This window comes from Hemitrygon akajei, chromosome 11 (genome assembly GCF_048418815.1).
Source record: "Hemitrygon akajei chromosome 11, sHemAka1.3, whole genome shotgun sequence".
Classification (NCBI taxonomy): Eukaryota; Metazoa; Chordata; class Chondrichthyes; order Myliobatiformes; family Dasyatidae; genus Hemitrygon; species Hemitrygon akajei.
In genome coordinates, this window is record NC_133134.1 from 142,325,167 (window position 1) to 142,351,998 (window position 26,832).

The window sequence follows — 26,832 nt, forward strand, 5'->3', positions numbered from 1 at the left end:
TATTGAGCAGGATCAGGGTCTGTTGATCTGAGGGAGGGTCAGGTAAGTATCACTCTTAAAGTAAATCTACCTGACTAGTTCCCAAGCCAGAAAAGCACTGGCTCAGCCAAGCCCCTAGTAATTCTTGGCTCACAGGCAGTGTGAAAGAAACTTTCAGCAATAGTATCCCACATGATGCTGTAGGATTTTCTGAATAAAATGTGCAAGAGTTGTTTTATGTGCTTAATAAAAGCAGCCTTTTACTTCCATTATTAACAAAACTCCCAAAACAGTTGCCATACACTGAATTCACACTCAGTGGCTGTGTTTGTGAATTATGTAGAACAGTTTCTATTCTGAACAATATGTCTCATCTGTCACTCATTACATCACCCTACAATACAGTCAAACACCACTGAAAACTCCTGAAATGCAATCCAGTTATACACTGCACATCACTGGATCTCATTACACAAACTTAGGGTCCTCTGTGCATCAGTACTTCAGACTGAAGGGACCTGCAAAAAAAAAATCACACAACATGCCACACAAATCAAGTCCCAGATTTCCACTGCCACTTGCTTTTTTGTGACTCAAAAACAGAACTCAGCAGCCTAATTTCTCGGGAAAGGAACTTGCGTGTTTTTGCTGGAAACTGAGGCTGTTAGGAATGCACCAGAGGAATAGAACCTGAATAGGAGGTCTGGGCAGACCATCTCTGATCCAAAGATAGTAATATGGTCACTAAGGAACCGGAATTTCCAATCCCCAAAGACACATTGGTCAGTAGGTTAATTGGTTATTGTAAATTTTCCAGTGATTCGGCAGGATTAAATCGGGGGTTGCTGTATGGTGTGGTTCAAAGTGATGGAAGGGCCTAGTCCACGATGTAACCCAATAAATAAATAACCATGGAGAACATTCCAACTGGCTGCATAACTGTCTGGTATGGGGTGGGGGCTACAGCACAAGATCGAAACAAGCTGCAAAAAGTTACAAGCTTAGTCAGTTCCATCATGGGCACCAGCCTCCACAGTATCCAGGGCATCTTCAAGGAGTGATGCCTCAAAAAGGTGGCAATCATCATTAAGGACCCCCTTCACCCAGGACACGTCTTGTTTTCAATACTACTGTCAGGAAGAAGGTACACAAGCCTGAAGGCACAAACTCAATGATTCAGAAACAGCTTCTTCCCCACTGCCATCTGATTTCTGAATGGACATTGAACCCATGAACGCTACCTCACTACTTTTTTATTTCTATTTTTGCACTACTTATTTAATATATTTAAGTATATTTAAAATATACTTATTTTATTGCAGTTCACAGATGTTTTTCTCTATTTCTAGGTATTGCATTGTACAGCTGCTGCAAAGTCAACAAATTTCATGACATATGCCGGTGACATTAAACTTGATTTGGATTCTGATTCATTACAATTTCCTTACACACTAGGAAATGAGTCACTGAAAAGCAATGCACATTATCACTGTACTGTACAGATCTGGTTTATTCGTACAAAGGCTTGATCAATCACCTCTTGTTACTGCAAAGGTTCGAACAGGCAAAAATCTGCAATTTCTGCAGATTGAAGTAATAAACACAGGTGTGTGATGTAAACCCTCTCTGATGCCACATGTCAAAGCAATGAGTATACTTGCTGGCACTTTCAGTTCTCATTCCTCACAATTTAGTTTTGGTAAATTTTCAGTGAAAGTGCTGGATCATTAGTGAGGCCACTTGGCAGGCATCAGCATCTAGCACTCCAAGGTCAGCGGGAAAGGTGCATGCACAGGATCCAGCAATAAAAACACGACCAGATGTTACTTTCCCCTGCTGTGGCAAGCCACAGATGCTAACTTACAAACATTGTCTGGTATAGCTCATGGAAATACCTGGCAAGGGATATTCTACCAAGGATATCTGCACCTTCAGCTGATAAAGCAGGCTTGTAAGAAAGATATCAATATGTTAATTATGTCTTTCTACTTTGTCTCAACCTAGAAACACCATAAGATAAAATTCCCAAGAACATAAATAGGCCATTTGGCACCTTGAGGGTGTTCTGCCATTTAGTAAGGGCAGCAGGGTAATGCAGTGGTTAACATCCTGTCCTACAGTGCTAGCTGTAAGACTGGGGTCGATTACTCCACAGTCTGTAAGGAGTTTGTACTTTCTCCCGTGACCACGTAGGTTTCCTCTGGGTACTCTGATTTACTCCCTCATTCCAAAGTCATACAGTTTAACGTTAGTAATTTGTGGACATGCTATGTTGTGCTGGAAGCGAGGTAACAATTTCAGGCTGATTTGTTTTGATGCAAATAACATATTTCACTGCATGCTTTGATGTACATGTGACAAATAAAGCTGGTCTTTATGTTTAATAAGATCATAGCCTATCCAATCCAGGCCTTAATAGCATTTTCTTGTTCTCTTCCCATATCCCCTGACTCCCTTGTAGTGTAGACGACTGTCCATCTCTGCCTTGAACAAATCTAATGACAGCTGCCACAGCTTTTTGGGGGCCAAAATTCTAAAGAAGTTCAACTTAGAGAAGAAATTAATCTTAAATCTCCATTTTTAAATAGGCCAAATGTGAGTAAATAAATTAATGGATTTTCATGAGGATTACTTGACAGTATGTGATTTTAAATAAGTTTCAATTCATGGATACTCAGAATAACAAAGTAACACCTCTCCTGTCCGGTCCTAATGAAGAGTCTTGGCCTGCAATGTTGACTATTTCAGATTCAGATTCAGTTTATTGTCATTTAGAAACCACAAATGCAATGCAGTTTAAAAATGAGACAATGTTCCTCCATAGGTGCTGCCTATTTGTACCTCTCCATAGGTGCTGCCTGACTTGCTGAGTTCCTCCAGTATTTTGCATGTTGCTCTGGATTTCCAGCCCCTGCAGAATCTCTGCTGCCTATGATTTACCTCTCCTGTTACTGTATTTCCTTCTTATCTTCCTTTTGCATTATCGTAAAGATTGTTACCAAGTGGTGTGTTTCCTGTGGGAGATGTTCTCTCTAATTTAGCTCTCACTGTTCATTAAAATCCAGCAGTCACCAAGGGAACTGAGACAGGCCTACATGTGAAAGATTACTGAAAAGAAAGTGTTAGGGGAAGTTCCATCTGAGAGAGTTATCCCAGAAAGGAGAGTGAGTGTATGTCAGCATGTCATAGTAACTCAGTTTACAGATTACTAATTGGAGAGCTTTTCCCCAAGTCAACACTCGGTTGAAGGGTTAGATGTTTGAATTTGTTGATTTATTTGTGTTACAACATGCTAGAGGACAGATGGTGTAATGTGTATACAGAAAAATAATATGTTTTCCAGGCAGGCTAAAGCTACTAAACACCAAAGAGGCTGAGCTTAATTAAGAACATCCCAGCACTTGGGATAAATCAAACAGCAAATACTTAAAAAAAAAAGTCTTTAACTGTTTGGATGATTAAATTCACACACAATCTCATCAACTACCTTTGCAAAAAGTTAAATGAGAATTGAAGTGTAATATAGAAAAAAAAGTACTAACCTGTAATTTCATTTCTCTGTTTACAATTACTGTTTTAATTTCAGACTGGCAATATTTAACCACTGATGTCATTACTATTGTGTACAAATAATGTTTCTTGGAGTTTACCAATAATTATTGAAATGTAAATATAGGGTTAGAATAAATAATTGGTTAAAGAATAAGACTTGACTTCTTACTGTCAAAAAACTGATCGATTTCTCTACCTATTCAAACAAATGGATGGATGCCATTTGTAAGAAAGAGAAGATACATACACATGAAAATCAAAAGGACTGCAAAATGTTAGAGAGCATTTCACCTGTTACCTCTTCCTTTGCCACCGTCTATGGATCAATACAGTCTTTCCAGGTAAAGCAATGATTTAATTTCCACTTGTTTCAATGTAGCATACTGCATTGTGTTCACAATGTGATCTTCTTTACAGCTACACATAGCTATATTGTTACAGCTGTATAAGACATTGGTCAGACCCCACTTGGAGTACTGTGTTCAGTTCTAGTTACCTCACTACAGGAAGGATGTGGAAACTATAGAGAGAGTGCAGAGGAGATTTACAAGGATATTGCCTGGATTGGAGGGTGCACCTTATGGGAATAGGTTTAGTGTACTTGGCCTTTTCTCCATGGAGCGATGGAGGATGAGAGGAGACCTTAAAGAGGTGTATAAGATGATAAGAGGCATTGATCGTGTGGGTAGCCAAAGGTTTTTTCCCAGGGCTGAAACTGCTAACACAAGAGGGCACAATTTTAAGGTGCTTGGAAATAGGTAGCGAGGGGATATCAGGGGTAAGTTTTTCACACAGAGAGTGTTGGGTGTGTGGAATGCACTGCCGGTGGTGGTGGTGGAAGTGGATACAATAGGGTCTTTTAAGAGTCTTTTAGATAGGTACGTGGAGCTTAGAGAAATAGAGGGCTGTGTGCTAGGGAAATTCTAGACAGTCTCTAGAGTAGGTTACATGGTTGGCACAACATTGTGGGCTGAAGGGCCTGTAATGTGCTGTAAATTTCTATGCTGTATGTTCTTTACAGTGGAGAAAACAAGCACAGACTGGGTGATCACATTAAAGAGCAAATGCATTCAGTCCATAGGGACAACCTGTTGCCTGCTCTTTTTAACTCTCATTTCGACCCCACTCTGACCTATTGGTCTGTCACAGCCTCCACTATTACAATGAGGCCCAACACAGGAGCCCATTTTCTGTTTGGGTACTATATAACATATTAGAGCTAATAATGAATTATACAGCTTCAGGTAATTTGAGCTTTCTATCTGTACCAGTTGTCTCTTTGTGATATTAGCTAGCTTGTTTGTATTTTTTTTTTCATTTCTATCTTCTTTTTTCCTTTGGCAGTGGACATGCCAAGCCACCTGCAGAACCAGAGTGGTCAGCAGGGAAAAAGGTGAGATGCTTCAGGCTCTTGGGTGTCAGCACCTCTGACGATCTTGTCTTGGACCTGACACAGTGATACAATCATAAAAAAGTCATGACTATGCCTTTATTCCATTAAGAATTTGAGGAGATATATGCTGGAGAGCATTCTGACAGGCGGCACCACAACCTGATATGGAAGCTCCAATGCACAAGGATGCAAGAGGATGCAGAGGGCTCTATCACAGGCACAACCTTCAAGAGGCACTACCTCAAGGAGGCATCATCCATCACTAAAGACCCTCACCATCCAGGACCTGCTCTCAGTCAACAACTTAGGAACAACTGCCTCCTCTCCACATTAGATTTCTGAATGTTCTAGGCACACACAAATGCTACTTCGTTATGCTCCTTTATTTGCAAATATATATACAGGGATTCATTTTTGAATCTGGATAAGTATGCTGCAGTTGTTACCAACTTCATTAAAACCTGTGTGGATGAGTGTGTGCCTACAGACTTACTGCACATTCCCAAACCAAAAGCAGTGGATGAACCAGGAGGTACATCGTCTGCTGAAGGCTAGATCTGTGGCATTCAAGTCTGGCGACTCAGGTATGTACCAGAAAACCAGGTATGACTTGCGGAGGGCTCTTTCAAGGGCAAAGAGACAATTTTGAATGAGGTTGGGGGCAACATTGGAGGTACAACAACTCTGGAGGGGTTTGCAAGACATTACTTCCTTCAATGCGAAACCCAATAGCATGAATGGCAGCGATGCTTCACTACCAGATGAATTCAATGCCTTCAATGCTTGCTTTGATAGGGATAATATAACTACAGCTGTAAAGATCCCTGCTGTACTCGGTGACCCTGTGATCTCTGTCTCAGAGGCCGACGTTAGGCTGTCTTTAAGGAGAACACTCGCAAGACGGAAGGTCCCAACAGAGTACCTGGTAAGGCTCTGAAAACTTGTGCCAACCAACTAGTGGGCGTATTCAAGGGCATTTTCAACCTCTCACTGCTATGGGCGTAAGTTCCACTTATTTCAAAAAGGCAACAATTATCCCAGTGCCTAAGAAGAATAATGTGAGCTGCCTTAATGACAATTGCCCGGTAGCACTCACATCGACAGTGATGAAATGCTTTGAGAGGTTGGTCTAGACTGAATTCCTGCGTCAGCAAGACCTGGACCCAGTGCAACTTGCCTATCGCCACAATAGGTCAACAGCAGACGCAATCTCAATGGATGTTCACATGGCTTTAGACCACCTGGACAACACAAACACCTATGTCAGGATGCTGTTCATTGACTATAGCTCAGCATTTAATATCATCATTCCCACAATCCTGATTAAGAAATTACAGAACCTGGGCCTCTGTGCTTCTCTCTTCAATTGGATCCTCGACTTCCTAACCAGAAGACCACAGTCTGTGCAGATTGGTGATAATATCTCCTCCTTGCTGACGATCAACATTGGTGCACCTCAGGGATGTGTGCTTAGCCCACTGCTCTACTCTCTCTATTTCCATGACTGTGTGGCTAGGCATAGCTCAAATACCATCTATAAATTTGCTGATTTTGGTAGAATCTCAGATGGAGGCAAGAGGGCGTACAGAAGCGAGATATGCCAACTAGTGATAGATAGATAGATAGATAGATAGATACTTTATTCATCCCCATGGGGAAATTCAACTTTTTTTCCAATGTCCCATACACTTGTTGTAGCAAAACTAATTACATACAATACTTAACTCAGTAAAAAATATGATATGCATCTAAATCACTATCTCAAAAAGCATTAATAATAGCTTTTAAAAAGTTCTTAAGTCCTGGCGGTAGAATTGTAAAGCCTAATGGCATTGGGGAGTATTGACCTCTTCATCCTGTCTGAGGAGCATTGCATCGATAGTAACCTGTCGCTGAAACTGCTTCTCTGTCTCTGGATGGTGCTATGTAGAGGATGTTCAGAGTTATCCATAATTGACCGTAGCCTACTCAGCGCCCTTCGCTCAGCTACCGATGTTAAACTCTCCAGTACTTTGCCCACGACAGAGCCTGCCTTCCTTACCAGCTTATTAAGACATGAGGCGTCCCTCTTCTTAATGCTTCCTCCCCAACACGCCACCACAAAGAAGAGGGCGCTCTCCACAACTGACCTATAGAACATCTTCAGCATCTCACTACAGACATTGAATGACGCCAACCTTCTTAGGAAGTACAGTCGACTCTGTGCCTTCCTGCACAAGGCATCTGTGTTGGCAGTCCAGTCTAGCTTCTCGTCTAACTGTACTCCCAGATACTTGTAGGTCTTAACCTGCTCCACACATTCTCCATTAATGATCACTGGCTCCATATGAGGCCTAGATCTCCTAAAGTCCACCACCATCTCCTTGGTCTTGGTGATATTGAGACGCAGGTAGTTTGAGTTGCACCATATCACAAAGTCCTGTATCAGTTTCCTATACTCCTCCTCCTGTCCATTCCTGACACACCCCACTATGGCCAATTGAGTGGAGAGATGTCACAGCAACAACTTTGCACTCAATGTCAGTAAGACAAAAAGAGTTGATTGTGGACTTCAGGAAGGATAAGATGAAACAGCACATATCAATCCTCATAGAGGGATCAGAAGTGGAGAGAGTGAGCAGTTTCAAGTTCCTGGGTATCAAGATCTCTGACGACCTAACCTAGTCCCAACATATTGATACAGCTACAAAGAAAGCAAGACAGAGTCTATACTTTATTAGGAGTTTGAAGAGATGTGGTATGTCAACAAAAACACTCAAAAACATCCATAGATGTACCATGGAGAACATTCTGACAGGCTGCATCACTGTCTGGTATGGGGGGGGGGGGGGTACTGTAAAGGACCAAAAGAAGCCGCAGAGGGTTGTAAATTTAGTCAGCTCCATCTTGGGTACTAGCCTACAAAGTACCCAGGATATCTTCAGGGAGCAGTGTCTCAGAAAGGCAGCGTCCATTATTAAGGACCTCCAGCACCCAGGGCATGCTCTTTTCTCACTGTTACCATCAGGTAGGAGGTACAGAAGCCTGAAGGCACACACTCAGCGATTCAGGAACAGCTTCTTCCCCTCTGCCATCCAATTCCTAAATGGACATTGAGATCCCATGAACACTACCTCATTTTTAAAATATATATTATTTCTGTTTTTGCACAATTTTTAATCTATTCATTATACGTATACTGTAATTTATTTATTAATTATTTTTCTTATTATTATTATGCATTGCATTGAACTGTTGCTGCTAAGTTAACAAATTTCACGACACATGCCGGTGATAATATCCTTATCCTGATTCTGATTCTGTATTTATTTTGTAATTTATAATATTTTTTATGTCTTTGCCCTACAAAACAACAAATTTCATGACATAGAGGTCAGTGATGATTCTGATTCTGATCTGCTGGGTATGCCATCCTGCTCTGTATTTTGCAATTCTCACATTCTTTACATCCCTAATTTCTCACTCTCTCACTTGAATTCATTGAATTTATTGTTCCGATAAACTTGTTTACAGCTTCACCCTGGATTTACCCAGTCAGAGACACCTCACCTCTACTTTGCCTGCATCTTAACAAGCTTTTTTTTCTCTCCTCTCAGTTATGACAAAGTGTCTTTCGCTTAAAACATTAATTCTGTTTCTCTTCCCACAGATATGGCCTGGCATACTGAGTTTTTCCAGCACTTCCTGATTTCATGTTATGTTGTATTAAAATGTTAAGTCTACTCACTAAGGTTGCTATGGCAACTGCTATTTTCAGTGCTTAACCCCATCCATTGCTTGATTATTTTTTAATAAAGGCGGAGTGAAGTTATGATGGCACCAAACAGTGATTCTTTTGCTAACTCGTTCTTTTCCTTTTCAAGGTTCTTTTGAAGGCCCTGACCTGGAGTTACAATCTGATTTCAGTTCTTCGCAGGAATGGGACCCGTTTTCAGGGCCTCACAACCGGCCGCTTTTTGATATCCCAATGACGTGGTATGGAAGGCTAGCACACCTTTAGGATGCCGGATTTTCGTGGCTCTGGAGATGGGTTGATTCTAGGCCGGTGCCTTTGACTAAGGCACTGCGGGAGAACATGGAACATCAGGAGCAGCAGGTTAGCTGCCAGGGGCTGTGTGTCCAGAGACCTGAGCATTTCCGGGGCCTACTCTCTCGGCGCAGAGCTCAGAAAAAGCGATGGAACGGATTTTTAACATCATAAATCAGTGAGTTGTTTGTTATGTGTCCCCTCTCATTGTGAAACAGGGACACCTCTTTTTCCCGTTTTAGGGAGAGAGAGGGGTGTGGTAAGTCATATTACCAGGTGAACGATTAGCTACTGCAAGTCTGTCTCTTTATTGATACTTTGCTGCATGCTTGAGTGCTCGGTGGAGGGCGCTGATGCTTTTTTACTGGTGGGGGGGGGGAATCGTTGCCTTGCTGCTGCTTGGGCATGGGAGGGGGGAGCTGGGCGGGGCTCGGGGTTCTAACATTTAACTGCCATTCATTCTTTGGGGCACTCCTCTGTTTTTGTGGATGTTTGCAAAGAAAAAGAATTTCAGGATGTATATTGTATACATTTCTCTGACCTATTGAAACCTATCGACAATTACAGAATTTATGTGCTACTGAAGTACATTTATCTTGTAGAGCAGGGATTCCCAATCTTTTTTATGCTACCTTTAACCATGGGGTCTGTGGACCAGACGCTGTGAAACCCTGTTCTAAAGTACAGCTGGTTAATAAGTCAAGACAATTATATTTATTAGAATTTTTTGATATAGCTTTCACAAAATATTTATCATACTAAGAATTATCTACTCTTCGTTGAAACCTGTAAATTGTACTTAAAGTATATTAATAATCACTGTTAACACCGTAAGACACAGGAGCAGAATTATGCTATTTAGCTGAACCAATGCCGATTTATTATGTACCTTGTACAATGATGTGGGCCACAGCCTGGATGGAACCTTCAGTGTTGCTTGCATTACAGTTGTACTGCCCTTGATCTTCAAATGTGACGTTCTGCATGAAAAGTCCACCGGAGGAAGTGATGGTGTACCTTAGGTCATCAGGAATTGGGGTGTTATTACCCTTGGTCCAGATGATGCGAGGTTGAGGATGGCCCGAGACACTACATTCAAGTGTAACGCTTTCCCCGACCAATACCTCGGTGTTTTGAGGCTGAATCACAAAAGTAGGCTTTGCTGGAAAAATATAAGTCAGATTGAATATCTTGACAAATCTGCCATGAACTAAGTTGTTCTTACTTATCAATCATTGAATGTGCTGATATATTTTGGAGCCAAATTCTATACAGGATAATTCATTATATTGATGGAACTATGCCCAAATTCTAAATATGTGTTGAAGTAATCTGTTATGTCATATATGTTATCAGGTAAATTGTACGCTAGACTAGGGAACTCACTGGCATCAGGCAGAATATGAAAGATAATATACTGTATGGGAAGGAAGAAGCAATAACAAAAAATGAGGGAGAGATAGGGAAAGGGGGAAGAGAAAAAAGATTGGGGTACACATAAAAAGAAAAGCCTACAGCCCAAAACAGCAGAAATTGAATATTTCAGCACGGGATTAGATTTTGGAAAACTATTTACAAGGATATAACTTTGATTAAGAAAATTGAAGTCATCTCCTTTTTCTATTAGTTCAGTATTTTCTTAATAATAGAGAATTGTATTAATATTTCAAATGATAAACAGGCCAACAAAGTATAATAACTAAAATTAGAATAGATTGCAATTTTAAAAAACCTATATCCCTATCCACACAGAAGAGAGATATCTTGCCCCCACTTTTGACGAGGATTTGACTTTAATTGATGAAGTTGCTATTTGCATTAGTTAAACCTTTTCATCACACCATCTACAGCAATAAGCATTATTGCAAAAAGGTGTGGACACAAGATTCAGCAGTGGAATGTTTTGGCCTCAACATATTTTAAAAAATGTAACATAGATTGTTATGCAATTCTGGTACATTACATGTCTTCTGCACAGCTCTAATGGATATCACACATTTCACTAAAATTAAATATACTGAAACTGATGATTAAACACCATATGATGTAATTAAAGATGGGAATAATACAGTTGAATAATAATTGCAAAACTGCTAATTTAGTAGTAGACATTTTATGTTTTAATATTAAATCCTGTCAACTTAAAATTCACTTCATTAATCATTAAAAGACCATGAGAGGAAGTCTGAATAGAGAGCTGAGTGCAATTTAAGATGTGACTAAATGTTCTAAATCTTTGTAAATGTCTGGCTTACTAATGCACCTATATTCAAAGGTTATAAATGGTAATGCTTCACCACAAGAAATAGTGGTTTTTTCAAACTTTCTAGAGCAATTTTTTATAAAATATCTGTTTATAATTTAATAGTACTGAATCATGATTTCTATTCCATATTCCCTCACAGCTTGAGCATAACACAAATGATCTCACAGCAGCTAACTCAACAATCAATTCTGTCAGCATTAGCTTCTCAAGCAGATGGAGCAAAGCGAACTTGTCAAAAGCAACTACCGACAGAATGGAATCAGCAATGTTATTTTAAAGGCAACATCTATTTAAGCATATTATTTTATAAGCATTATCTTTTCTGATATTAAGCACTTATTTTTATGACAGCTGTGAAACAATGAGAAACTTCACTGCAAATCAATGCCACAGATTGTTAACTATTTTCTTTAAATAAGCTATTATAGTATAATCTTTTAACTTATACAGAGAATCTGGTATTTCAAATTAGAACAATAAAGGGAAAGTTTCCATTAAAGATACCCCTTTGGTTGTTATAAAAAGTCATATAAAATGGCTACTGAGGCAGAAATTTATTAGAAAATTGTACAACCACGAAGGAAAAGGAAGAATTTGAAAGGATTCAGAGAAAAAGAGAAATTATTTCTGTCAATTCCACTTGCGAGCCGCATCTATGGAAGGAAAGGAATTGTCAACATTTTGGGTCGCAACTTTGTATTAATTGAATTGAGGACTGCGTTTCATGACATACTGTTGGTGATATTAAAGCTGAATCTGTTTCTGAGTTATAGTGAGAGGTTGAACAGGCTAGGACATGGAGTATAGAGACTAAGAGGTGATCTTACAGAGGTGAATACAATCATGTGCAGTTTTGATAACCATATAACGATATAACAATTACAGCACGGAAACAGGCCATCTCAGCCCTTCTAGTCTGTGCTGAATGCTTACTCTCACCTAGTCCCACCTACCTACACTCAGCCCATGACCCTCCATTCCTTTCCTGTCCAAATACCTATCCAATTTTTTTTCTAATGACAAAATCGAACCTGCCTCTACCACTTCTATTGGAAGCTCATTCCACACAGCTACCACTCTCTGTTTAAAGAAGTTCCCCCTCGTGTTACCCCTAAACTTTTGCCCCTTAACTCTCAACTCATGTCCTCTTATTTGAATCTCCCCTACTCTCAATGGAAAAAGCCTATCCATGTCAACTCTATCTATCCCCCTCATAATTTTAAATACCTCTATCAAGTCCCCCCTCAACCTTCTACGCTCCAAAGCATAAAGACCTAACTTGTTCAACCTTTCTCTGTAACTTAGGTGCTGAAACCCAGGAACATTCTAGTAAATCTCCTCTGTACTCTCTCTATTTTGGGGGAATATACTCAGTCTTTCTCCCATGGCTGGGGAATCAAGAACTAGAGGGCATAAGCTTAAGGTGAGAGGGGAAAGATTTAATAGATACTTGAGGGGCAGCATTTGTTTTACACAAATTGTGTAAATGGTACATGTGGAATGAGTTGTCGTAGGAACAAATTGAGGCAGATACAAGAACAAAATTTGGAAGACAGTTGGACAGGGACATGGATAGGAAAGGTTTAGAAGGTCATGGGCCAAATGCTGACAAATGGGACTAGCTTGGATGGGGCATCCTGGTCAGTATGGACCAATAGCGCCAAAGGACCTGTCTCCATGCTGTATAACTCTACAATGCTCAGATTGTTTACTGATCCAGATTCTAGCATCTGCACCTCTTGTGTCTCCTCTGGGAACACTTGTACAGTTCAAAAATAACCCCCCAACTACAGCAAATAAATAAAATACACTCTTGGTTGTAATAATTCTTTTTTGAATCCTTACATGGCGTGCCAAAATACCGAAGGATCACTTCATTTGTCTTGACCTCTCCTGCGACATTTTTGGCCATGCACTGATAGGCACCCTGGTCTGACTCTTTTATGTCCTGAATCATCAGCGTGCCATCTTCTAATAGGTTCACACGATGATCATCTTTCATATCGATCTCATTACTGGTGAAAAAGGAAATGATGAACCAACATGAAAACTTGTTTTGTCATAATTCTTATAACCAGTTGGGAGTGAGGCAAGAAGAGCATGGGAACAAGTTATCTAACTTGGGAACAAACCATCTTAACTTGGGACCAAATTAACCCTCTTCATCATCTCTGAGTCTAAATCCTGGATATTCATACCAAACAACATATTTTCGCTGATCGACTTCAGTACTTCAAGAAGTCTACTATGCTTAGCAATGGTCAAAAGTGCTGACCTTCCCAGAAATTCCCAGGCACGGAAAACAAATGATAAAATATTTGGGAAAGTTGACCAAATATAAAAATTAATTACATTAATTTAGTTGCAGTCTACGTTAACAAAGCTTGCTTATTTGAGTTTAAATTCTATAGCCAACCAGATCCTGCATATTCAAAAAAGGAGTAATTCTGAGGAAATATTACTGACTGTCCTAAAGGGAGAATCTACTTATTCATACAGAAAGGTCAATGTGAGGTATTTACCATGCTGCGAGGGAAAGCCCCTTTCCACTTACAGTCAAGATGTACCCAAGGAAACAAATTACATTATCCACTTTCTCCACAGAATTTCAGCAGAGTAGGTATTTTTCAAGGATTTAGTAAACTCAGAATAACTCTTCACTAAAAATTGGAATAATTAGTTTGGGGTGCATGGCCTTGTGAGGAATAAATTAGGCACAGAAGGACCCATCAGAACATGAAGGGGTTGTGTCAATCAATGAACTTATTTTGTATTATAAAAACAGGGGTTTGGGGGAAATTTGAGCAGGCTTTGTAAATAATCTGCACTGAGTTTTGATTAACCTGTCCAGACACGGATTGAGTTGTGTCCAGAATTGGAGTTAGAGCTAATTACATACAAGTTGAATTTACATTTGTTATAGATTGTTAGAGTACAAAAGCTGAAGCAACGCAGTGCACTTTATTATAGCTTTTAACTTTTTTTTATCATATAATTCCTTTGTGCTTTCTTGTTATAGTTCTGATAATAGTTAGTTTTTTTTAACATTACAACAGTAGTAGTGTTAATTATTTCATAATAATGTCTGCTACACTATGAGCTCTGGCGAGAGCTTTACCCTACTCAGATCAGACAGGTAACAGGTATCAGGGAGTACTTTCTGTAAGATTATATCAAGATTACAGTTGGACAGAGGAAATGAAACAAATTCTTTCTCAAAACTACTTTGTAACGTCTTCACCAACTCAAGAGAATCTCTCACCCATGATCATACAAAATGGAGCAGGAGTATTTACAGGTGGCATTTAGAATCTTGAGTCATCCGCTGGAACACACAAAACCCAGTGTAAACAGCAGAAAGACTGCACCACCTCTCAAACATATTGTATAAATGGAAATTCTTTCTTTGGAACATTTTGCATTGAAATCCAATTTTCTGTTGGCTCAAAAATAATTAACTACTTATCACTGAAATCTAATTTTATAGGCAATTATATGGTTCAAAAAGACAAGTAGGGTAAATAAATTAACCAAAGGAGTCGCTTAGCAACTGTTGCCTCTTACTTACTATCTGAAATTTTTAGCACCTTATGTCTCTCAGGATGGTCAGAGCAATTTGCATCTAATTAAAATGTAATAATTAGGCTGTTGCTTGGGTAAACATGGCAAGCAAAATGCTCACAGCAAGATCTAATAAATAACAAATTATTTCACAATTAAATGATCAAATAATCTGCAGTACTAACTCAAACAGAAACAGACGTATGTGAGATGTGTGTTGGCTTGCCTTTTCGCAGTTGTTGAATTTGTAACAATGATATCATTAAGTGAAATTTCTACAACACATTTGCTTGTTTATAAGAGCATCCAAATAAAAAATGAAAGAGGTAAAAAAAATCCATAGTTGCTATAAATTGAAGAGCATTTTTAATAATTCTAAGGAACTGATAGCCATTTAAAATTATTGATTAGAGCAGTTGTTTCAGACCAATAGCACTGTTTAAAACAGCATTGTGTACCTCTTTAGCACACTTTACTGAAAACAGCTATTTCCTAATATGAATCAGACAGAAAATCCTCCAGATTAACCTTTGTAAAACTTGCTGCAATAAGGAGCTCTGTAAACAACCAGCTGATTCCAGTCGATTTAGCATACTTGAGATGGACTTTGCTGTGACCCCATCGTTCTGATTGACCAAAATGTTAGAATCTTTGAATGTATGTTTCAAAATCAAAATCCTTTCATTGCAACAAAAAATATCTTTTTCCATTTTGAAAACATTGCTCTCTTCCTCCTCTCCCTAACACTTCAACTTTCTCAAAACTAATGCCCCAATTTGTATTCTCTGGTGTGCTAACAACGTGCCAAATCACTGGACAACGAATTTTTCTGAAGGTGTTGCTTACTCAGAAATTATTTTTGTGTATGACAGACTGCTTGAAGTTGAACATGAATCTAATTTCAGACTACTTGTATCACGTAGGAATTTAGAGAAACAAGAAATTAACTTTTATTGAATATAACGTGTTTAATTGCCTAATAGTGCTGACGTTTTGCAATAATTCAACTCTGCTAAAAGTGGTTTTTAGATGATTTTCATTTGTACTCAGCGTCTGAGACTTCTTGCTTAAACGTCCAACAATAATCAGCCAGCACTGATGGATTCCAGTTGCCCTGATACCGTTTCTCCCTGACCTCAATGTCCCAGTGAAACCTTTCACCATGCTCATCACTGACAGTGCTAAGATTTGCAGGGAAGAAGTTGAGATGGGAATGCAGAAAGTGAATCCTTAGTGACGTGCTGCACTTCATGGTTTTGTGTGCTTGAAGCATGTTGTCAATCAGCTACACGTAGTTTGGTGCTCTGTAGTTGCCAAGAAAACTTTCAACAACATCCTCGAATGCCTTCCGTGCAACTTTCTTCAGTCCCGCTAGAAAATCTTCGAATTGCCTGTCATTGATGGCTTGTTGATTTATGGACCAACAAAACCGCCTTCCTAAAATCTTTGCATCAGTAACTCTGGGAAACATCTGTCTCAAATACCGAATTCCCGCATGGGAATTTATAGCCTTTCTAAAACCTGTCCCACCCTGCCTAAGCATGCCTTGATAAGATAGAAAACTTTTCAGCTGACGTTGTGGGCAACATTTTAATTGAGTTGAATTATGGATTGAAATCACAGATATTGCTGATTTCAAAAAATGGTGTGTGACTGGGAAATTTCATGGTGATTTTCATGATCAACAGCCCAAAATCCATAAGAAACACCCAAAAGTATTCAGGAAGCAAAATCTTTGTTGTCCAGTGTAGTAGGACAAATGCTCTAGAACACTTTGCAAAACTATTGAACCCCACCTTACCTTACCTTTGGCCAATCTTCAATCAGAATTTTCAAATCTGTGTGATATTTATTCCTGATCCATGAGATCTACTCACTCATCCCATATATATTTTGCTAATTTAATATAACTTCTACTTTTCTTGCAACAATGAAATATGCAGTTGTTCAGAGTTTGCAGTTTTAGAAGGTCTAATACACCTGATGGAATCTTCCAAATTACAATGAAAGGGGCATTGTCTTTATGGTCCAGAAAGAAATTCATCCCATTGAGATCTACAGTAAATGAAAGACCAACCACTAGGTAGAATGATAACATTAATTATTCATCCAACGCATGAGCGTAGGAGCAGCTTTGGCAACTTTTAGTTGTGTTAGTACAGTATTGAGAGCAATCTTAATACTGTTTTTGAAAGCAACACACACACAAAATGCTGGAGAAACTCAGTAAGTTAGGCAGCTTCTGCAGAAATGAATAAACAACTGATGTATCGGGCTGAGATCCCTCTTCAGGACTGGAAAGGAAGGGGAAAGATGACAGAATAAAAAGGTGGGGAGCGAGGAAGTAAGATAGCTAGAAGGTAATATAGGTGAAGCTAGGTGGGTAGGAAAGGTAAACGGCTGGAGAGAGAGGAATCTGATAGGGGAGGAGAGTGGATCACAGGAGAAAGGGAAGGGCGGCCTCAATGTGGCAAAAGATGAGGCCATGGACTGACATATCGGAAAGGGAATAGGAATCAGAATTAATATGTTTGGCCACTGGGAATTCTGTTTTTGGCAGCTAGAGTGGAGATGCTTGATGAAGTGGTCCTCCAATTTACGATGGGTCTTACCAATGTAGAGAACGCCAGACCGGCAGCACTGGACACAACAGACAACCCCAGCAGATTTGCAGGTGAAGTGAGTGGGAGGACAGTTTGGGGTCCTGATGGAGATGAAGAGGCAGGAGTAGCCGTTTGGTCACTAGTAGGCCTACATGCCAGGAGAGAGATTAGTGGGGAGGGACAAATGGACAAGGGAATCAGGGAAGTAGCGATCCCTGCAGAAAATGGAGAGAGGAGGGAAGGTAAAGATAAATTTGGTGGTAGGATCCTTTTGGAGATGGCGTAAGTTGTGCAAAATGATGTGTTGGATGACCTGATGAAGAGTCTCGGCCCGAAATGTTGACTGTTCACTCTTTTCCATAGATGCTGCCTGGCCTGCTGAGTTCCTCCAGCAGTTTGTGTGTGTTGTTGGATGCAGAGGCTTAAAGGATGGTTGGTAATGACAAGAGAAACTCTATCACTGTCAGGATGGTAGGAAAATTGGGTGAGTGCAGATGTTCAGGAAATGGAGGTGATGTAGCTGCAGATACAGGAGATCTTCACTCTTTAAAGAAGGATTGCATCTTTGAAGTCTGGAAAGGAAAGCGCATCCTGGGAATAGGTGCAGTGGAGATGAAGAGAATGAGCAAATAGAATAGCATTTTTACAGGAGGCAGGGTGGGAAGAGGTATAGTCAAGATAACCATGGGAATTGGTAGGTTTATAAAAGATGTTGATAGACAGTTTGTCTCCAGAGATGGAGACAGAGAGTTCAAGAAAGGGAGGGGGGGGGGGGGGGGAGGTGTCAGAAATGGATCAAGTGCGTTTAAGGGCAGGGTGGAGGTTGGAGGCAAAGTTGACAAAATTGATGAGCTCTGTGTGGGTGCATGAAGCAGCATCAATGTAGCAGAGGAAGTGTTGGGGTTTTTTTTGAAAGTCCCATGAAAATCAAGATTTATGTTTGTGAGATTCACAGAACTTCATGTATGACGCCTACTTTATTATTTTCAGCTCAGCGTTCTCCACTGACTTGTTACAAGTTTTATTCTATTTGCCAACATTTAGCCTGCCAGCTCTGATCTAGCCTCCAAGCCCAATAGTGGGCATATCAAAATACAAGCAACATTATTCCAGCTATAGAGAAGTGTTGCTCTTGAATGAATGGCTGCTGCAATGATGGAAAGAAAGTAAGAGAATTTTCCCTCATAGTTAGATGTAATTGAACAGGCTAGTGAGGAACGGGATCTTTCGGAGGCACACTCTTTGGAAAACAAGTGCATTTTGATTGGTCAGGCTAAGGCCTGATGCTCCAGGCAGTATGACATCAAGGAGGTCACCGAAGAACTAATACTACATGAACACAATCCAGAAATGGGGAAATGAAGGGTGGGTATAGTGTCTGCACTTGCTTGGTTCCTTCCTGTGGGCTGAAAGAAAAATGGAAGAAATCTTCTCTGCTTGTGTATGGAGCTTAGGAGATCTTCCTATCAGAAGACTGAGCAGCAAACTATGAGATAAAGTAGACATCAGCAATAGCAACCTGGAATGATGCTGAGGCTATGAACTGGAGAGCGACCATGATTCTGACCTCCATGGCCAAAGCAATCAAGTCACAAAGGTCACATGTTTACAGTTAAGGTCATAGGAAGGCATAATGTCAGTGAGGACAAAGAATGCAGCTCAAGCCACACTTCTGAAGAAACAATATTAGTAAAGACCCATTGTTCTGCGAGTAAATACGCCTTTTGTTTGTCAGGTAAGTGAGGCTAAAGATCATGCTGGGGACTAATTTTAGGTGTCGTATTGCTCAAGATGCCATCTGGAGAAAATTTCAATCTGATGCAATGACGTGCGTCAAGGGATCGGGGTTCAATTTCCTAGTGGACCCTGACACACTCAGAAATGAAGCCAACATTCTTCTACATCATATTAGGCTAATTTTCAAATGCACAATGCCATTTTTTGTTAAATTGCATTGACGTATTTCTGAAACATTTTGTAATTACTATAATTTTAAGCATTCTTTACAGGAGGTGATTTATAACTTTTGCTCAGTATTTGTAATGACTCCACACGGTTGTGTCAGATTCTCTCCCCTGGGTACTCACTTATTATGCAACCAGATGATGTTGGGTTTTGGATTGCCCTCTGCCCGGCAGGTGAAGTAAACTGTATTCCCCAGTGTCACGTCTACATCCTGTGGCTCAGAAGTAATACGAGGCCTTTCTATAGGAAGCAAGGGCAACAGTGAGTTCAAATTGCTTTTTCTCCCCCAAGCAGGAAAAATAACAGAAATTATTTTAAAGGTTGACACTAATTAGTCCTGTGCTAAGGTTGTGTACATGGAAATAACTGGCATTCCATAATCACTCCGGCCTAAAATAACTAATCTTCCCTTATGAATCTGAACCATCAATCCCTGACGTTGGCAGTTTTACCACATGCACTTAAACCCTTTGTAGGCATCTTGCAGAGCGCTCAATGTTGTCTTCAGTTGAGAGCAATCCGAATTAGAAACAGAAGGTTGCATGCTAAGCTTGTGATTTTAGCACACTGTCTAGTATGAAACCTCAGTTCATTGCCTTATGTGGCATAAACATAAATGTTCGAGCCAAATCTATGTTTGAGCTGTCACAAATTTACAACCTGAAAACTTTTCTCACCATGCAACACTTACGGACACGTATTGAGTGCCTGAGCTGCACTTTGAGTCAGGCCAGGTCAGCAGCTAAGTATTACAAAATGTGCTCTGGGTCAGAGACCACCTTGAGTCAAATAAAACAAAAATCACCTTAGTCTAAAATGTTATATATTAAGTACACACAAATCAGCTGGTTAGAAATCTACTAATGAAAATATATCAGCAATCCTTTTTCCACAAAGCTTTTCTGCCTCATCCATTTATTGATTATTTTATTTCTTGAAATTCATCCAGGCAAGGATATCACTCTTTTGTGACGTAAAGAATACTGTATTGATAGCTGGACAAGTGCTTTATATGAGACATCACTCCTTTTCGATGTGCTCTAGCCAATAAGCCCTGCAACATATTCTGCTTGTCCTATCTCCCTCAAACTCACACTTGAATGTCCACATTATCACTTCAGTCCATGGTCTCCTGAGAAGCCCGGTGGAAATATGAGGAATCTTCTACTACAGGTTAAACTGGCAGAATAATATGAAGTGTTCTTTGGTTTGGAACTCAAAGCAAGTTGGACTTTGAGTCATGCAGCATCTTCTCTGCTTCATGACTCAAGTGCCCACAGCCACCGATGGCCAATGCAATTGATTCAACTACTTACTTCGTGTTTCAACAATTTCCAGTAATAATTAAGCCGAGTTTCTCTTTCACACCTTTTGAAAGATTTTGGTTTTTTCAGTGCTATCACTGTATCAGCTGCTGGGTATCCTGCAGGTCAAAGAGACCTGCTAAAACGTGGCTCGCACGTTACTGACTGGACCTCTTTGTATGTTTTAAATCATTTTCCTCCTCAGGCTGAATGTCATGCTGAAAGATCAATCTGTCTGATTACAGTCTCTACAATTTAGAAACATGCTCTAATTTCTCTTTTAAGGTATAATTTATATACCTATAAAAGCAACAGATTAAACCTCATTCTTACAAAGTCTTGAGCTAACTTTGACATGGAGAATGGAGCTAAACGTACTGAAGGGCTTTTGATAATGTAGGTTGAGTGCCCTTTATACGAAATGCTTGGGGCTGGAAGTGTTTTGGATTTCAGGTTCGTTTGGATTTTGGAATATATAATGAGAGGATTGCCATAATTTCTGACTCAGAATTTATGTGCTACTGGTAAGCAGTCTTCGTCTTACACTTGTTCATCACACATATGCACTGAACAGTAAAAATTATTACATACCATTAATATAATGAAACTATAATGGATGCAGGATTACAAAAGCAGCACAGTAACATGGGGAGAGTACCTGACTCAGCTGCTGAACTACAAAAAAACAACAGCATACTCTCAGTCTCCACCTATGACACCATGCTTTGATTAAAATGTTACAGAACACTGTATTTGTATTTTACTTTTTTTTAGCCTTTATGTAAGGTATAAAGATAATCAGCACCATGGACTTGTTTTGATGTTAGATTTTCATCAGCAATGCTTTAACATTTCAATGCATTATGTAAGGTATAAAAACAATCAGCATCATAGACTGGTTCTGGTGCTAGATTCTTGTGATCAGCAGACGCTTTAAAACTTTAATGTCATGCCTTATCTTAAATTTTTGCAACCAGCCAGCTGAATATTCACAGTTACCTTCAATTTTCAGTTTGTCGTGATAGATCTTCACTTGTTTCATGGTCAGCATACGGTTAAGTGGCGTATGTTCACTCTGATGCTGCCAATACACGACTGAGATCTTCATTCTTTGTTTTATGCAGTGTTTTTCACTTTTCATTACATATGTGAGGTCACTGTCTGCGGTGCACAGAGACCCTGGATTTTGGAATTTGGGATAATGGGTACTCAACCTGTACACCAAACACAAGTAGAACAATCCCACAAGGCTGAACTGACCCTTTAGTGATCACAGTCCATACCTTAGCTTCAGTCTGGAAAAGGGCTCCATTTCCAGGCTCGTCATTATTTCTGGCCAATGATGGGGAGATATTTTTCCCTTCGTGCCGGTGCTTATACTCATTCTAGCTAAGATTTTGCTGTCGTGCTGTGGATTGCCGGATGTGGGAAGCTAATTCTCTTCACATCTGTAAGAACTTTACCCTCCTGCTCTGTCCTGAGGTAACTTTACCAGCTCTCACTGCACCCAACCCAGTATGCTCACTACTGAGACACTGGGCAGACTGCCTAACTGCTTTGCTTCCCTTACAGTATGTCTAAACACCCAAACCATTTATGAAAGTGGGAGTGGTAAATTTAAGTTATTAAAAGTAAAATAAGTGGGGTGTTTTAATTCACCTTACCGCAATTAAACTCTTCCGCTGTTACAGTTGTTATAGAACGTCCCTGAAGCCGACTGGGATGCTCACAGGTGGCAGCTGTCTGGGCATTACCATGTTCAGCGTATTTCTTTAGCAGCTCTGCCAGCCACATCAACTCACAATCACAGATCAATGAATTGGAATCTAAGCGACTGTAAAATAACAGTACCATATAAGTTTAAAAATATGGAAGCTTCAGTTTGGATTAAAATACAACTTTTATTCAACATTCTAGATTAAGATTCAACATCTACGACATAAACTGTATATTAATTCTTCAAGTGTTAGTCATTACAGGTTTACAGTAGCATCTTTTAATTGCACTTCCCAAATAACCAGAGCTCCCTCACACCCTGTGTTTTGATAGTTTGTTTATATTTATATATATTTAAGATCATGGTTTCAGAATAAATCAAATAATTTTATTATTGATATTAAATTTTACTGTATCATGGCTACTATTCCCTAAAGGTCCTTTAACTATCAGCTTTTCAACATTACACAATTCAAATGATTACCAAAGATCATGTTGTAATAATACATTATATTTGTGCTGCTTTATGGCTTGAGTTACATTTATAGCTCTGAACATTTTCCAAAAGGATGGTAGAACTGAATGTCTTATGTACAAAACTGGAACAATTGGTAGTTTTGTTAGCCTATCTAGCTTAATGCCTGGAGCTACTTTTACTGTAATCCCTAGGAGGTCGTGTTTGACAATTGGGGAAAAAAACATCCAGCAAAATCTACAAACTCAGAAACACTTCAGACCTGCAATGTAGAGTGTGTTAAAAATACAGAGCAAGTTATCTGTGAAGAGGGAAGCAGCTAATGTCCTTGGTTAGTACACTCATGAGAACTGAACCAAAGAAAGTGTAGGCTAACATTTAATGACCATTCCAAATTAGCCTCAAGAAGTGATTCACCTTATTAAACTGCTGATAAAATGTTCCTTTGCATCACCCATAGCTTCTTTGCAGAGACTTTGGATGTCATCTTGAATTTCTGTATGAATTTGAGTTTTTCCATTACATGCGAGGGCAATTCTTTTGCATGACAGAAGATTATAAATGTTACATTTTTCTAGTCAAATAATTCATTCATTGAAAAATGAATATTCCCATTTAGTCTTAAATTATGGCTTTAATATTAGATTTCCTTTATAGAGAAAAACTTAAATAATCATATTCTTAGATTCTTTGAAGTGTTTTGAAAATCAACTAAAACAATCATTATGTTTTTGGCCAATGAAGTTATTTGGTAATGTTTTAACTTTCAATACAGTTAAGTAATCAGCAGTTCTTCAATGGAAAAATTCCCCAACCAACATATTTATTTTAGTTGATTACTAATGTAGGAATAAGATAGAATAAGTTGTTGTGGAAAAATATACATCTGCTATTAGAACCACAATTCCAGACTAAATGTTTAGATTCACATTTCAGCAGATGAATTGTTTGCCTAGGAGATGAAATGTTTCTAATCTTTTGTCATACAAATGTTATACTCATGCATAATGGATAGACAATTTGTATAACAGTTCAAGCTGGCCTCACTCATCACTTTCTTTAGGACAATTAAGGAATGGCAATAAATGTTGACCTTGCCTATGACAACATCCAGTAAACAAATAAAAAAAGCAGAATCAATGGTCTATTTAACAAAATAATAAATGAAAGTACAACGGTAGAAAGTAAGTTGACCAAACTTTGTAATTCTCCATGATAGATTGGGAACAGTTAGCTTTTTCACAGACAAACTGTGATCATTAACCAGCATAACTATGCACAATTCACAAGCCCTTCTGGCAGAGACAGATAACAGCTTGATTCCCAAAGAAGCTTAGTTGAAAAATTTCATATGGTCTCATCACCAAATTTAAACGCACTGCTAAAGGTAGATAAATGAGTTCATTTTTGGAGCAGATAATAAATATATTAGAACCAATTAGGTTCTAAGAAGTCTCTTTATTAAATGATTAATCAAAGGAAAAGGCAATGGTTCTTCTCTCATTAAAAAAGCTTCTATTCCATTTATGTGTTAAAATTATAGTGCCAGTTTTAGTCTTGGAAGATCCTGGCACATAAATTTTATGTTCTGCAGAGACTAGCTACAGGGAATACCTGAAATGTGGCACACTTGCAAACCAAGGTAAAACTGAATCTACACTTTGTGGTCACGTTATAAAGTACACCTGTATATCTACTTGTTAATACAAATATCTAATCAGCCAATCATGTGGTAGCAACGCAATGCACAAAACCATGTAGACATAGTCAAGAAGTTCAGTTGTTGCTCAGACCAAACATCAGAATGGGGACAAAATGTGACTTTGACTGTAGACAAATTGTAGGTGCCAGATGGGGTGGTTTGAGTATCTCAGAAACTGCAAACAGTCACGCACAACAGTTTCTAGAGTTTACTGAGAATGGTGCAAAAAACCCAAAGTGAGCAGCAGTTCTGTGGGCAAAAACACCTTTTTAAGGTGAGGTCAGATGAGAATGGCCAGAGTAGTTCAAAACAGAAAGACGACAGTAACTCAAATAAACATGTGTTACAATAGCGGTGTCTAGAATAGATCGTTGAACACACAACTAGAAGAACCTTGAAGTGGATGGGCAACAACAGCAGAAGACCACAAACATACACTCAGTGGCCACATTTTAGGTACAGGAGGTACCTAATAAATTGACCACCGGCTGTATTGTTCAGGCTGATGCACGGATGTCAGCAGTACAAACTCATCCATATTTGAAGAAAAATATGAAAGGTCTTCAAGTGACTGGCTGGTATGTCAAGCAATTTCCAAATTTCATTGAAAAGAAATGTATGTATTTTGCTATGACTAATCTGGTATCAGGAATTCCGATCCAGGTGGCCTGAAGAAGAGTCTTGATCTGAAACATCGACAGAATCTTCACTTCCATAGGTGCTGCCTGACTTGCTATGTTCCTCCAGTATTTTGTGTGTGTTGCTCAAGAATTCAGGTGGGGGTGGGTAGCTCAATGATCAGCTCCCAAAACTAACCTGCACTTAAAAAGAGTTTTTCATGGCCTCAGGCCAGATCAAAGCACTTCACAACTAATGTACATGTTTGAGGTGTATGGAATGTGGAACCCAATGTACAAGCTCCCATAAACTGCAATAGTGTGATGTTAATCAAGGGTGAAACATTGAGTGGGATCACAGATAGTCTGATTTCCATTTCTTTGAAATAAAATGCTGTGAATTATTTTATGTAAACAAGCTAGGTCACTTCCATTTGTGTACCACTCACCTTGAATAGTGTTGGACTGTCAGTCTAAATAATCGTGATCAAATCTCTTATGGAGCCACTTTCAAAAGCCACTAAAAGATAAAAGAGGCTGCAAATGCTGGAATCTGGAGCAACAAATACTTTGCTGAATGAATTCTGTGGGTCACACAACATTTGTGATTGAAAAAGAAATGCTGATAGATTGGAGGTTGAAACCCTACACCATGACTGAGAGTGGAGAGGGAAGATAGCCAACACAATGATAAGTGGGGGAATGGTGTGACAGGGAACATTGAATTAAAGAGGGATTAAAGAGGGGTAGACATTGCCAAACAGGGCAGGAGAAATGTTGGACTGGTGAGACAGAAGAAGAGGTGGATGATAGATGGAGACAAACACACAACAAAGGCAGATCAAAACAGGTGGGGGAGATTAGGGATTGTTCCTTCATTCAATCTGCACATGGTTCTTTGCAACCACCTATAAATTGGGCTGCAATGCAAGGAGAACATATTGGGAAGATAGTAGCCAGTGCATATGGACACTCAAAAATTCAAGACAATATCAGCAGGTGGCTTTGTACTTACAGTCTTTTCAATGATTCAAGCTGGTAGAAGGTCCCTGGATGTATTCTTGATAATCTATTGTTATGCAAGAATCTACAAAATTAAGAAGAACAGCTAGTTTACAGACTTAGTTAATTTCACAGCACTGGAAAGATAAAAGGTGGCTACATCTTGTTCAGAAGGATTAAAAAATCATTGTGACCTGCAGAATTCAGTGTTCTGGTTTCATTCTTGAAAGCTCCCTTAAAGCAGTCCATATTCTGTTTGTACAAGTGTAGTCGCAATTATAATATTAATTTGTGCACAATAAATTCACACAAACTGTACTATATTACTGAAGGTGATTGAAGGATGAACTATGCCCACATAATTCAAGGATATTATTTGAAAAAGATATTACTCTATCTTTTGTATTCACTAAAAGAGGAAATGAGCTCATAGTTTAAAACCTCATCTGAAAGCTGGCATTTCTTTCCCATTGCACAGCTTTGAAATATCAGATGAAACTTTGTGTTTTAAGATTCTGGAATGGTACTTCATACCAGAGGCATCCAGCACACAAAAGTCAAACAATTGCACATGGCATATATTACTTCCATACAAATAATATATAAATATTTTTGACAGAAAATTTTCTCTCTACGATTTTATTACAAAAATTCATACACTTAATTTGTG

At 39.1% G+C, this 26,832-nt stretch overlaps 1 protein-coding gene across 1 annotated transcript in view; it reads right to left on the bottom strand.

Annotated features, from left to right (window-relative positions):
- LOC140736087 (peroxidasin homolog) overlaps positions 1-26,832 on the bottom strand; it is a 232,962-nt gene that overhangs the window by 63,432 nt on the left and 142,698 nt on the right. Inside the window, exons 6-10 of the mRNA XM_073061837.1 lie at positions 26,176-26,247; positions 22,315-22,484; positions 19,469-19,586; positions 13,063-13,232; positions 9,841-10,113 (exon numbers count right to left, since the gene is read on the bottom strand). Coding sequence (XP_072917938.1) covers positions 9,841-10,113; positions 13,063-13,232; positions 19,469-19,586; positions 22,315-22,484; positions 26,176-26,247 — 803 coding nt within the window. The remainder of the gene's footprint in view (positions 1-9,840; positions 10,114-13,062; positions 13,233-19,468; positions 19,587-22,314; positions 22,485-26,175; positions 26,248-26,832) is intronic.